Source organism: Trachinotus anak, unplaced genomic scaffold, assembly GCF_046630095.1.
Source record: "Trachinotus anak isolate AG129_WGS33_773 ecotype Australia unplaced genomic scaffold, CSIRO_AGI_Tana_v1 ptg000009l, whole genome shotgun sequence".
Classification (NCBI taxonomy): domain Eukaryota; kingdom Metazoa; phylum Chordata; class Actinopteri; order Carangiformes; family Carangidae; genus Trachinotus; species Trachinotus anak.
Genome location: NW_027273860.1, coordinates 22,038,197 through 22,053,209, shown reverse-complemented (window position 1 = coordinate 22,053,209; position 15,013 = coordinate 22,038,197). Strand labels below are relative to the sequence as shown.

The window sequence follows — 15,013 nt, the reverse complement described above, 5'->3', positions numbered from 1 at the left end:
ATCAATATTAGCTCCTGTCAAATTTCATACCAGTTTCATAGGCCTCAATGAGCTAGCTCAAGTTGTTTTGCAACGGGATGAAAGAGTGAGCACAGCCCTGAAGTTTCAAAAACACACAATCACTGATCGAAGTGTCTCACACAGAGGCTCTAATGCTGACAGGAGCAACAACCCAGCGATGTGACAAATCCATTTTACCAGTCTGTACACCAGCTGTATCCTTATGTGTGTGCTCTGTGTACATGTGATGACATTGCTCCCTGCAGTTGTGTCTTCTCTCCAAACAGAAAGGCAAACTTTGGCTGGTAATGTGAAAAGAGTTGATCTCGTTCGGTGACATAAAAGCTAAGTAGTCTGGAGCCAATCCCAGCTGACGCTGGGCGAGGGCAGGGTAGCCGCTGGACAAGTTGCCAGTCTATCACAGGGCTAAAATATACAGACAAACAACCATTCACGCTCACATCCACATCTACAGGCAATTTAGAGTCACCAGTTAACCTAACATAGATGTCTTTGGACTGTGGGAGGAAGCTGGAGTACCCGAAGGGAACCTGCAAAGAGAACATGCAAACTCCACATAGAAAGGCCCCCCAGGGTTTGAACCCAGAACGTTCTTGCTGTGAGGAGACAGTGCTAACCACAGCACCACCGTGCTGCCCGCAGCAGAACACATCGGTGTAAAATTGATTTGTATTAAACTACCTCTAAAGCTAGTTTATGTCTGGACCACTATGGTCAAATCACAAAACACATAAATTATAGAAAAAGACTGAGCTGTTTATTTATTTGTAATTTCCTCTCTTTGATATGTAGTCACTGGTCATAGAGGTATTTCAGTATGGCTCATTTTCAGTCCCTCCCACCTGTCATGTCAGTATCACTGTATTACATATTAATACAAACTCAGCACTTCCTGTAAGCATTTCAAATTAAAAGCCCTCTAGCGTTTCATTTGACAGTGATTCTGGCTGAACAATGGTGGAAATATAATCAGTCAGTCAGTTGGGGGCATTCCAGATTATAAAGCCAGCTAAAAAAAAATGGTCGTTCATTTCTGGCCAGCACTATTTTACTGTATGTTACACAAGTTTGGGAATGTGGGGGCTGAATTAGACGTGGCATTGTGTCTGAAGCCTCAGTGTCATGATTTACTGGGACACTTGAATGGAACCATCATTAGTAAAAATTTGTGTCACCTCTGCTTTTTAAGATAAGATAAGATAAGATCACCTTTATTAGTCCCACAGTGGGGAAATTCACAGTGTTACGGCAGCAAAGTGGCAGTGCAGAGAACAGGAAAGCTGCAAGAAACTGCAATAACAAATATTTAGGAAAGATAAATAATAACAATATAATAATATACAAAAGATATAGATACAAAGTTTCAAATTTTCCTTTTTTTTTTTTTTTATTATGACAAATCAAACTGCCTATTGAATTTACCTGTCTCTTTCAGTCAGTCTGTACTTGACCCTTACTCTGTTATGTCTGCATGCACCAGTCACTAACAACCAGAAAACAGGTTGTTAATTTAAAATGGAAACTCTGTTCAGTGAATTCAGGTCTGGCATTAAATGCACCAGTGTAGATAACAGATCTATAAAAACCAGCCAGCACATAAATAAAATGCAACTGAATGAGCAATTGATGCGCAGGCATGGTTGCCACAGCAAACTAAATAGGGCAACAACATTATCATTATCCATCATGTCAAAGATACAAAACTGTAATAAGGGAATAGGGTGACCTCAGGCGGGGCTGAAACTCCTTGTAGTGGTGGTGTGGTGCCATCAGTGGAGGTTGAGACATAACTGCTGATGGCACCACATTCCCAGGAATGACAAATGAAAGCTGGAGGTGCTTCAGGGGACACTGGGGAATGGGCACATTGCAAATGGCACGATTTCCAGTTGAGGTGAGGAAGGAAAGAGAGAGGCAAAGCAAAGACTGAGCTTGACTCAAAGACCCAAAATAGAAGCTCTGCCTCCCACATCTCCATCATCCCCCTGCCACACAGGAGGACGTAGGGGTCTGCATACCTAATACAGACTATATACAGGGTATATACTCTCAACTCTCAACTAGACTGTCTGTAGCCACACTGTTTTCACTTCAGACATCAAGAAAAATCTAACTTGCCCAGCAGTGGCCAATCAACTGTATGCACACAAAGATACTGTAAACTGCCATTTCTCTGCATTGCAAAAGCAATCCAGATAAATAATTAATGTGATGCTTCCCAGCAGCACCTAAAATAAAAATATCCAGCATTTAAATAAGATTCACTGGGGAATGTGTTGAACAGACAAACAGTTCGTTCCCACATCAAAACAGTTCCCCTGTACAGGAGCAAACCAAATATTACAGCAGGGCAAATACAAGAGCAGACACTGGGGTAGTTAACATGCCAAACAGGAAATGTGATAGTCATGTAGATAATTGATATGTTCAGGCCTATGGTTGCTTCGGCAGTGAGGATCCTATAACACAAGGTTTTTGCAGCCAGAAAATCCCTCCAGTCCCACTTCAATAATACAAGGTGTGTTGGGCTAATGCAGTTGGAAGAGAGGGCCAAATGAAATGTAACCGAGACAGTTGCTTATCATAGACTCTGATAGCTTCCCTCGTCTCCTCTGCCAAATTGAAGTGGATCAGTGTGAGCTCCAGTCTCCTGTGCAAACCACAGGGGAGGGAAGAATTCCAGCATCTCCTGGACATGTAGAAGAACCTCCGCTGTGTTGAAATTTCACTTGAGCACAAGTCAGAATGCTGCTTTCAAACTCTACTGGGGTAAAAATGAAAGGGCAGTTGAAGTTCATTTACCAAATTTAAACCAAATGTTCCCAATATTTCTCTTAAATCTGCCCTAAGGTTGCTTTAAAGTTAGGTAACACATTTTCCACACTGTTAACTAACATCACATATACTGTATATTCTGTTGCTGTGTCCCACCAGTGCCCCAAAGCAATATCATATTCATATTAAGGAAAATATTCCAGTCTAGCGCACTATGTTTTTAAAGCTGCACTATTACATGGAATGGAAAATTCTGTCTTTTATGTGCATTTCTCTAATAACTCTTCATGACAAATTTGGTGTTGGAAACTCTGGGGTACTGACTACACATTTTAACTTCTCAGGGTTTGAAGTCATCAGCGTAACATGAGTTTGTGTGAGCTTAAATTATACAGTAAAAGCTACAAAGGTCAAATCGAAACCTTACAGTGAAAAACCTGTGAACAAAATAAAACACAAATCAATACAATTAATCTATAACAGTCAAAAATGTAATTGCATTTTAAGTAAAGGTACACAACTAGTACTACTCACCTAAATATAGTATTACTACCTCTATTTCAAGATTGATTTCTACATAAATATAATACTTGACTTTTTTTTCCTTACCCTCATTGGTGGGCCACAAAAGAAACATTTGTGTCTTTAAAAAATAGCTGCAGATGTTCCCCCTTCAAAATGCCTGGGAACAGCTGTTCCACTTTTCTGGACTGCATCATTACATGAAGTATACACATGTACACAAATTATGTCCAGTGTGCACATATGCTGGCTCCAGTAAACACGGGCATTGTTGCCTGTGAATCCCTTGTGCATGTGCACATCATTTTCATTTCAGTGAACCAATGACTCTCAAAAAAAGGATTCAGACAGTCAGGCTTTTATGCACCACATACCTAAGGAACCAATCCCATTTTTTGGTGTGGGGTGTCCATTTTGTTTTGCCATTATATACCCCTTGTTTTGCTGTATTATTAGGGGTATCGGAGGAGGAGAAGCTAATTATACAGTGCATTCAGAAAGTCTTCAGTTTCCTTCATTTTCTCACATTTTTGTTGCAGCCTCATGCTAAAATTTAAAAAAATATTCCCATATCAATCTGCTCTCAATCCCCCATAATGACAGAATTTTAGAAATTCTTGCAAATTTATTAAGACGTAAAAACTGAAATATCACATTGACATAAGTATTCAGACACTTTACTATGACCCTGGAAGTTTAGCTCAGGTTCCTCCATTTCTCTGGATCATCTCTGAGAAGTCTCTAAACCTGCACTGGAGTGCACCTGTAGTGAACTCAGCTGAATGGACACACACCTGTCTATAGGTGTCACAGCTGACCAGGAGCTGCTGCAGAGCTCAGAGACAGGACTGTGTGGAGGCTCAGTGAAGGTTCAAGAGCTCAGTGGTCTCCATCATTCTGACCCCAATAATCTGGAACAATCAGGACTCTTCTAGACCAGGACCTGGACTAACTGAGACATCAGGGAGAAGGGTCTGGGTGAGAGAGGAGACCAGGAACCTGATGCACCAGAGATCCTGTGTGAAGATGAGAGAAACATTCAGAAGGACAAGGCTGCAACATGTGGAAAATAGGTATTTGTACGTATTTTGCAAACTAAGTTTGAAAAGGTAGCTGAGTGAGAGCAGGAGATCATGACCAAGGTATAGCTAACATAGCGACACAATATTAGCTGTTTGAGTCAAGCTGAAGGGTCATGTTATCTGTTACCATTTCGTCTCTAGCAGTGTAGAGAGTAATACATAAATACACTGTACTGTAGGCAACCCAAGTGACAAGCACCTGGGTTGCCTAATTAACTGGGCTTTAGTTTGAAATTTGTCCTCAAAGGTAGCCTATGACAGTCGCACACACTTTTATTAAAGGCAATGTTTATGCCTCCATCTGTTACCATTGTGTGTGCATGCATACGACGTGTGGGGCACACAATCTCTACAGCTTGTGTGTGTTTGTGCTCATATGTGTGAATAAAAAGAGGGAGACACCAGAGAGGTGCAGCTCTGAAAAGTGTACTAGAGTATGCCTTCTTATCATGCAGTTGCTAGCTACAATATAATAAATGCAACCACCATGCACACACTTCGCTTCTGAACCAAGCCATGTCAACATGCACACAGGGCTGTAGAGGACACACGTTCCCTTCAATCAAAGCAAGCTGCAAATGGTAGAGAGAGATGCCTGTAACGACCAAAACATATGTGTGTGTGTGTGTGTGTGTGTGTGTGTGTTATGGTGATGAGCTGTCAGAATGTGTTCTGTAGACAGCACCTCAGTGTTTATGCAGTGCTGATAGTCTCCAGGAAAACATGGGGGAAAGAGTGCTGCTTGATATTTACACACAGCAGCCATACCGTCTGGCAATGATGATGGCTCCCTCATGGCCTGAAAAGACAGCAATAAACCCAGAGAAAGCAGTAGCAAGACAGAGTGAGAAATAGACTGGGATATGGAGTGCAGGCGAAGGAGTCAAAACATGGCAGATTTGATGAGATACAGGGATTTGCAAAGGAAGATGGAGGGAAAAGAAGACAAATGACTGCAGTGCTAAACTGAAACGACAGTCCCATCAGCTGAGCAGGTGTTTTTGTTTCAGTGGTCCTCACTGGTGGTTTTGCATGCTTTTAGATATTAAACGACAAACCACATATTTATACATTCGTGCTGAACATTTTCTGTAGCATACTATGAGACATAGATGGATTTTCTACTTGATATCCTATGTTGTAATGTTGTTGATGTGCTGCCATTTTTTTCTGGATAGGATCAGAATAAATAAATATAACACACTGGGGCAAATCTCTCAAGAACTGGCCAATGATAAAACAAAGAAATGACTAAATATGACCCTTGTTAGAAGGAGTTGTGAACAGTGGCTTTTACAGATGAGAGGCTAGCAGAGCCAAACATGACAGTAGCTGCAGCAGATCCAGGTTTCAAGGAGTTGTTATTTACTGATAAACAGCCTTAAGTGCACATATATTGCACTGCTATGTTCTATGGCTTTACTGCTAACTTCAAACTCTCTACTCTAGTCACCAGCTTCACCTCTCTCTCTCTCTCTCTCTCTCTCTCTACTCCTGTAGCAATATTCTGTCTCGAACTTCTCAAACTTAATGCAGATCTTGCACCGAGATAATAAATCACTGTGCAATTTGTTCATTTACTTGCTACTGCTGCCTCTTAATGCTTAGAAAGAAATTAATTTTCTAATGATGTTTAGCTTCCACCACGTCTGGACATGCGCATGATGCTGGAACATCATAACTTATGTCAGAGCAGCTTGAAAAGCACACTGTAGCTAGTCATCTCTCAGAGATCCCAGGATTATCCTTAATGTGCAAATGTCCAAAATTGCTGACAAACACTTGACAAACTCCAGCCTTGGTCAATAGGACGGGCTCACACCCACAAAAATGACACAAACTATAGACACAAACTGGTGCTGGTTGGAAGTCAGGCTAACTTTCAGAGACAATAGCCTGCTGCTGCCTCGAGTGAGCATTAAATTTGCATGATGGATGCAAACAGGCATCAGATCCTATAAGTGACAGAGATCAGATGGAAGGAGAGATATCACTTTCTCCTCAGTATTGTTCTATTTTAGCTTTAACTGGCCAAGCACTGTTTTCCTAGCTTGCCCTGCTGGCACGCCACTGCTTGTCCGTCATATGCTTGGCTGGTTAGAGGTGGCTCAGACTCACCACACTATAAAAGACAAAGCTTTTAGCACAACAGCCAGCTAGCTTGTTTGCTGAGTGCAGTGTTCCAGGTTATATGAGCAGTTCAGTAGTGTATACTGCAGTCCATCTACTTGTTTCACTTCTTAATGGCATCACTAAGAGGTGCTGAGCTAAACAACCTACCTTGTGCACTTCTCTCAATACGGGCAATGTTTCACAGAGACCAGCACTAAACCCACACTGCTGGATTTATAATGTAGAGAATCTGTTGTTAAAGCTAATGCTTTGACACATGGGGCCTCACTGAATACAGGGGCCCTCTGCTTTGGGCACAACTTCAATGTAACTGTTAAACCTACCTGCCACCCCTGCTCTTAGTGACGGTCCTGGTTTCATCAGTCTCAACAACACAGAGCTCAGTAGAAATGTTTTCTTCAGAAGTCATCTCACATCAGACAGGACAGCAGCAGTCCAGAGAGTTGGGCCTGATAATCTCTCAGTGCTGTGAAGAAGGCTGATGTCCCCCTCTCACAAGCCATCTGTCACACTGGTGGTCCAGCCTCATCTGGGAACAGACCAGTGTGATCCAGACTGGCCTGGCTGAGGCAAAGAACGCCTGGTGGGTATTTAGTCCAGCATCTCTCTCCACCCCTGCAGTGCCAGCCCAGCACCACTGATCCTTTTTCTGTCTCAGTCTCAGTCTGGATTCTGCAACGCCAGGTAACTGGGCACCAGATGGCCGAGGAGACCACCACCCACAGAAGACCTGTACATGCATGCATCATTTCTACAGAGAAGCTACGGTAAGCATCACCATATGGTCTGCATCTTTTACACAGTTGTACAACTATTCACTGCATGTTTTCACACACCCACAGTACTGTTAGCATTCACCTTTTAATGCATTCATTTTAACTGGCTATATTTAGAAATGTAGTTAACTTGGTTCATTATTATCAGCATGATAACAGCAACAAGACTAACAGTTTATCCCCATGTTCATTCACACCTATTAGCCAATAAGCTAGCGAGAAACAGCACCCCACTGGCTGCAGGTTATTTAAGTCCTGTGGAGGGAACAGCCACAAAACACGGCAGTAACACCATGACAGCCACTTAATGAGCACTACTATACTTTAAGGACCAGGTCCTAATTTTAGCCAGAAAGCCACTTCTGTGCCAGCTGAGCTGACACAGATGAGACTGACTACAATGAAGCCCAGTGCCTGTTTCTTTTTCATTTATCAACATTAAAGAGTCCAGCTCACAAGTGGGTCACAAAAGAATTGTTCAATTGTTTAAATGCTTGTCAAGTTACATTAGAGCACAAATTTAATTTGATGAATATGACATTTGAAGGTTAAAATAGTCAAGTGCAACACATCAGTTTCCCATACTGGAACTATGTTAAATTGCATCATCCCTATTGAATAAATAAATACACTAAAAAAAGAAAGAACTGGAGAACTTGAGATCCTCAACATACTTAATCCTTAAGTAAATACAGTCTAGTTTAGTGTAATCCCATAAATTGAACAGACAAATCACAGATTCAACTCAAGTGCTTTAGTTTCGAGTTCAGATTTTATTTGTTTTAGGTTTAGGATTAGGAGGACCATGTTTTAATGTGCTATGGAGGAATGTGTATTTTCTTTTTAACTGCTAGCTTAAAAGTGAAAATCTAAAGAAAAAAACAGTCAGAGAAACATTGTGGCTGATAAAGACTCAGCTCTGTAGAGTTTGAGATGTGTGATTTCGTGCTGTGAATTTGGCTTCAGAAACCACTGTGTTGTGAAAGTATGTTCTTGTCATAGCCATGTTCTGTTTTGTGAACATTTGAGGGAGCGATATGCTGATACAAGGTTAGAAGATAAGCATAAGAGACTGGTATTCATCTGCAGACTATAAAAATAATTTGACATTAGCTGAAGTTAAAATGTTTGGCAGGCAGGTTGTTTTTTTATGGTTGATTTCTGAAGGAGGACTGCAGGAGTTTCAGCAGCGGGAGGTCACCTTACCACCACTGTAGCCACACAGTGCGGCCACTTCATGGATTTGAACCCACCAGCTTCTCCTCTCAGATGAAACATGGCTAACTGAACTAAAAAGAAATAAAGACTCTCAACCTTTTAATTGACTGAACTCAAATTTCCCTCAAGGAAGGATACAACTATATACCTGAAGAGGACATAAGGAAGAAAAAAAAGATAAACATTGAAATAATAACCTAATAAACTAATTTTGTTTTTTATGTTTTATTTAATGTGTGCACCACACAGATGAACAAAGGGACATTGTTCATCTAGGGACATTTTAACTTGCTAACCCCTTGCTTTGGGGGCACTGGTTAGCGCTGTCGCCTCACAGCAAGAAGGTTCTGGGGTCAAACCCTGGGCGTGGGGCCTTTCTGTGTGGAGTTTGCATGTTCTCCCCTTGTCTGCGTGGGTTCCCTCCAGGTTCTCCCGCTTCCTCCCATTGACATACACATTAGGTTTAATTGGAGATTCTAAATTGCCCGTAGGTGTGAATTGTTGTCTGTCTCTATATGTCAGCACTGTGGACTGGAGTCCTGTCCAGGTATCCCGTGTACCCCGCCCTTGCCTAGTGATTGGCTCCAGCCCCCCCCCCCATGACCCAGTTTGCATAAGTGGTACAGATAATGGATGGAAGGCCTTGCTTTGTTATTAGGCCTCTACTCACATGAGTGAGTGTTGTCTGTTATTGCACAGAGCAGTGGTTGAGTTTTACTATCATTCTCCTCACAGAGCGCAGAGTTTAGATATTTGTGTATTACTATTTTATTGGCATCTAACCCATCTCCTCATAACTATTGGTTATAGTTGTATAGAACAGTATACTACAGTATAGTAATGTTTTTCAGATTGTTACTTCCCCTGCATGTTTGACCTTCACTGTGACCTTTGTCCAGTTTGTTTTCACATTGATCTGCTGACGTTTCTCTGTGACCTGAACATGAGCTAACAAGCAGGATTTTCTGACATCACAGAGTTTACAAACCAATCATGGTCCAAGATGCAACTTACATAAGTGTCATGTAGGAACCTGAAACAGTAAAACTTTTGAAATGAAAAATGACACACTCATAGATTTGGACTGGAAGGAGTAGAGGTAAGTTTGGGAAGTTGTAACAAAATAGTTAAATAATTTGAACTATTTGTGGAAAAATACAAATTATTCAAAGTAATTAACGTCTTTAATCTGTAAATTAACTACTAACTTTTGCTGTTACTTAAATGTAGTGGAGTATCTACTTTTGAATTGTCATGAAATAAGCAGAAAGTGGAAAAACTTGAGTAACTGTAGTTAGACATATTACTATAAATGTTTATTTTTTGAAAAGTGAAACACTAAAACTAAAGTACCTGCCCGAAGACCTCTGGACACTGCCTCATGTCACATTCTTTCCTACAACGGTTCCTCTCCAGCTGTTTCTACATTTTTTCTCTTTGATACTTAAAGATTTCATCTGAAGAACAGATTTGTTGAAAATGCACAGGAATGCAAGACATGAAACAAAAATACATTAAAAGAAGCAATATGTATCTTTATTATGTGCTATGTACATATTTTACAGTATGATACAGCAACAACACACGGTAATGCTACACAGTCAGGATTGCACAGTTTTAGAGTTAGGCCACAGCGGTTGGTACCGTGGTTATGAGACAGTACAGCAAACTTCTTTGGCTTCAGTGGGATAACACATCACGGTCAATGAGCATGTAAACAAGAAGGGGGCACTGACAGCAAAGTGAATGACAGGAGGGTGGATGATTGAGGCTCTAATGCATTTTCAGCCCAGACAGAAAGAAAGTGTTATATGAAATTATTGATTCATGTATTGGTAACTGGGATGTTTCTGTTCAGGTTCGTACACAACTGTCCTCACGTGCCAGTTGAGGAGACTGTATCCTAAACCCCTGCTGGGTTCAGACTTGCCCAGCCCTGAATCCCATCAAAACACTTTTTTCCACTTACACGGTGTGTTCCTATGCTGTGCACACACTGTGTATGAGGAGATAACAGTGGTGTGAGTTATCTAATTGGCATCCTTTCTCTCAGTCTATTAATTTGTGGTAAAATTAAACCAGTACTCATTTTGCTGTGGTTGTTTATAGAGTCAGACGCCTCTCTCCTTCCTCTCCTGATTCTATTCTCCTCCCGCCAACATATGGCAGCGCCTGTTTCAGCCTGCAGAGCATCGGCATGAGGGACAGAATACAGAGAGAAACGGAGAAGACAGAGATTGGATGAAAGATAGATGGGGAAAGAGAGCAGTGTAGAGAGGGAGAGAAGTGACACGGTGAGATAGAGCGAGAGAGAAGGGAGCTGACAGAGAGATGGATGCAGCCGGGTCGTCGAGGTGAGGAGATGGTGTAATGATTAGATCACAGATACCCTTGAGCCTTCCTCCCATCCCTCCTGCACACAAAAATCTGGAAGCTCAGTTGGAGGGGAGGAAGGCCTGCAGTTGTAAATGGCCCCGCTGTCAGAGTTCATCTGGGCGGAGGAGGGAGTGCGGGAGTGGATTACCAGAGTCTGCGATTAGAGAAGCCTACTCTGCCTCCCCAGTTCTCCCAGGACTCGCGCTGGATTGCATTTGTGCCACTGCCTCACCGCAGCTCGCTCTGAGATCCTAAAGATGTTATAGATTTAATGTGTAACTGCTCAGAGACTGCAGACATTTCAGGAAGCAGGGAAGGGCAAATATCAGCATCATAATCATCATCATCATCAGGGCTCCTACTGGACATGACGTTTCTGGAATATGAGTTCATTTTTAAGGAAAGTCAGGATAGACACTGTGACCATTAACTATTTTACAAATAATTTTCCATCTCCCTGCAGTTTAAACCTGACTTTTGTACACTGTGATACTTTGGACTTATCTTTAAGTCGTCTTCTTACCCTCACAGCAACAAGTCTGAGTCTGATGCTACACACACTGTTCACCTCCTAATCAGATGATGTAATCTCCAAACTTTAGCAGGTTGAAGGTGACTGCTTGGAGACGAAGATGTGTTTGGGATGCTTCCATCTAGTGGTCACTTAATGACACTGTTGATGGAACAAAAAAAGAAAAGGGAGACGTCATGATGCAAAACACTAAATATAAAAATATGACACTTTCCTTCGGTCCAGTAGTTAGATTCACATATACTTCTGGCACAATACCCATTGAAGACATGATTGGGGGGTGGGGTGAGGGGTGGGGTGGGGGGAGGTTGTTTCTTGGACGGAAACAATGTGCTGTGAGCTGTTTCCAGAGGCAGGGTCCCCTAGTTAGACACATGAAGGCTTGAATAGTATTTAAAGTTCAACTGAAAATCTCACAAAAACATTACTACGCCACATTTTCACTCAAGCGCTAAACTAGAGGATGGTTCCTCATGGTAAACTCTGACAGATATCATTGTATTTTATGTACATACCCCCAATGTATTTTATGTACATTGCATGTTTAATCATCCCAAGTTTCCCATAAAAAGGTAAGAGATGGATGATTTTCAGAGTGTTATGTTCAAGTATCTGAGGAGGAGCAGAACAACAAAGGAGTGTATGTGACATTTAGACCTGTGGGAGCCCTGTGCCTGCAGCCGTCTGACCACTGCATGAACAGAAATCACCAACCGTGAGTTCAATAAAAAATTCAATATGTACATATTTTAAAAAGGGAGTGTGGCGTGCAGTTTGTTTTATAGCAAAGAAACTCTCTGTGGCTGAGATTAAAATGTCGCTGCACAAAGCCAACTGCTGGGCAAGCCTTCACTCTCACCTCCAGACATGGTTTGATCTTTGCGTGTACTCTGCTGTCTTACTCTGTCTGACTATAAATCAGTGTGTGTTGTGTGTGTTTTCCTGTAAAGATATTTATTCCCTCAAATGTGGGAAAATCCTCTTTCACTGTGGATTAAAGAGACAGTGTGCATAATGTACACGGGGTGGGCAGGAGGGGGGGGGTGATTGTGAGCTGGAAGATGTAAGAAGTTTATGAAAATTGATCAGTTCTTCTGGATTGACATGTTGAACACTTAAATACCTTTTCAATGTTTCATGTTTTTCCTGCCAAAAAAAATCTTTAAAATTGCAAATGTTCAGTGTTTCTGCCAAAATTATATTCTTGAAAGGAAAAATGACTGAAATAACAGTTAAAGCAGGAGACACTAAGTCCCCACTAACACCCAGGAAGATGATGTTAAAACATTTTGATGCATAATCTGGTGAAAATGTTGCTCAAGTACAAATCTGGGTGTATGTCCTCACACAGACAGATGGTGCATCATATCTGCAGGTAATGAAACTGAAAAAAAAAAATCAGCTTATGCTGAAAAAGCAAAGAAAGCAAGATGGACAATGGAGGAAAAAGAGACAAGAATAAGAATGTTTGGCTCTTTGTGTTTCATCTGCTTTTCTTTTATGTTACTGGGGCAGGTGGCTTGTACCCCGACACTAATGCCTCCACTAAGATAAACCCTCAGCGAATGGGCTCCTGTTGACAGAGCTGCCACGGATAAGAGCAGAGGATCGCTAACAGCCAAGACAACTAAAGACGAGAGGCTGGGCTGCAGATAAAGAATGTAGGAGGTGGGAGGAAAATAGGAACAACAGCGATCAATTGCTGGCACTGTGCAGCGATGCTATCTGACGCCATCCCTCTCTTACGTCTCCTGTGTGAGTAGGTCTATGGTGATCATAATCTGAAGGGGCGGAGAGGTGGGTGGTGTGGATGTGTGAATCTGGGTCATCAAGTCATCAATAACTACCTGCATTAGTGGAACAAACACATGGGCAAGGTCAAAACTGACTGAGATCCTTTCAGAGGGAGGAGGGGAGGAAAGGGAAAGAAAGCTTCTTAGTGTGGGTCTCTTCCAGCTCAGATGACACTACTTCCACAGGGGAGGGGTGGGTGGATGGATGGATGGATGGATGGATGGATGGATGGATGGACGGATGGATGGATGGATGGAAGAGTGGCATTTGGGTATCAACTTTTGACAGACTGGCGAATGGCGACTTGGCAAGCAGAAACAGGTGGGAGTTTGGGGCTGGCTGGGGCAGAGAGAGGAAGAGAGCGCAGGGTGAATTATGGATGGACGGATGAAGTTGCAGAGGGAGGAAGGGGGTGTCTGGCGAGGGCTTGTGTCCCGCTGACAGGCAAGCTGCTAGTTGGTGGAGTCACTTAGCCTCACAGAGTCGACCTGAAATGATCGGCCATGTTTGCCTCTGCAGCGTACTGCACCCTTCTCTCCCAAAGGCCTCTGGGACGGTTGTAGGCAACCGTGGAGGAGAGTGAAGCCGAAACACTAGAGCAAGCAGCAGTGCAGACGCTCGCTCACTCTGTCACTGTTATGAGCTCAGTCTGCGTACCCCACTGCTGCCAGTCTTTTCTTATCTTACTCCAATTCCCACGGTGGACCTTCACTCCTCACCCTCCTCTACGTATGTGGATGGAAACCAGCCCACCTGAGGGGGAGGATGGGAATAAGTAATCAGACAGAGGTTGACGGAGCATCAGCTGTAATTTATTCTGTAGCCACTACATGTAGCAGAATGCCTCTCAGCAGCTGTTTAATAAAAAATGCATATTTCACATGTTACCGTGATAACATTGGGAGATGACAATTAGAGTGGCAAGTCTAGAATAAAATGAAGCCACTTATTGCTGAGGTGTTAATTTGCTAAAAAGAGGAAATGGCTCTAGAAATGTAATGATCTTCTCCAATAGCAACTTTTTTTTAAAACAAATAAAGCTGCGACTAAATATCTTCAACTTCAGTTTAACACTAACAGCACATTTATTTTAAAGGCTTCAGTTTTTGTCAGGATCTTTATGCTAAGCTAAGCTAACCAGCTGCTGGCAGCAGTTTGATGTGAGAGTGGTGATGATCTTTTCATGAAAGTGAAAATGTTTTTAACTTGGAAAATGTCATTTCAACAAAAAACCAACATCTAAGAAATGATCACAGCACATTAGAGAGGAGAACTGTAAAACATGTTATAAAAACATGTAGAATATGGCTGCATGGCTCTTATTGTTATTAGTGTCAATATCAATATTTTCTGATAAGAGCTGATCAGATGGTGGTATAAAGACGACCAAGCCAGCTTTTTGTCCAGCCAGATGTGCCAGTTGTTTTTCCTGGCTGAAGGAAAAACAGATACACAAACAGCACTCCACAGATTTTAGTTTTCTACAGCACAACACCAACATGCACACACACACACACACACACACAAACACACACTAACACAGGCTGAGTTTGTCGCTCAGTGTCTGCCAAGCTGAAATGCAGTGGGCGTCAGTACATACGTATATTTCCCTGCATTTCTGGTGCTGCATGGCTGATTACAGAACGCTCTCGGTATTGGATGGAAACATTTCTGCATTTGAGAGCAGCAAATAACTCTCACTCTTCCAAGTGAGGATATGGAAACAGAGATTTTGGAAAGGTGCACATGACGAGTCTAAAGAAAAAACTGACTAAATCTGAAAT

At 42.1% G+C, this 15,013-nt stretch overlaps 1 protein-coding gene across 1 annotated transcript in view; it reads right to left on the bottom strand.

The window, feature by feature from the left end:
- Positions 1 to 10,037: 10,037 nt before the first annotated feature.
- Positions 10,038 to 15,013, bottom strand: part of LOC139625669 (guanine nucleotide exchange factor VAV3) — a 92,189-nt gene continuing 87,213 nt past the window's right edge. The window contains exon 27 of the mRNA XM_071485841.1: positions 10,038 to 13,982. Coding sequence (XP_071341942.1) covers positions 13,938 to 13,982 — 45 coding nt within the window. The 3' untranslated portion in view covers positions 10,038 to 13,937. The remainder of the gene's footprint in view (positions 13,983 to 15,013) is intronic.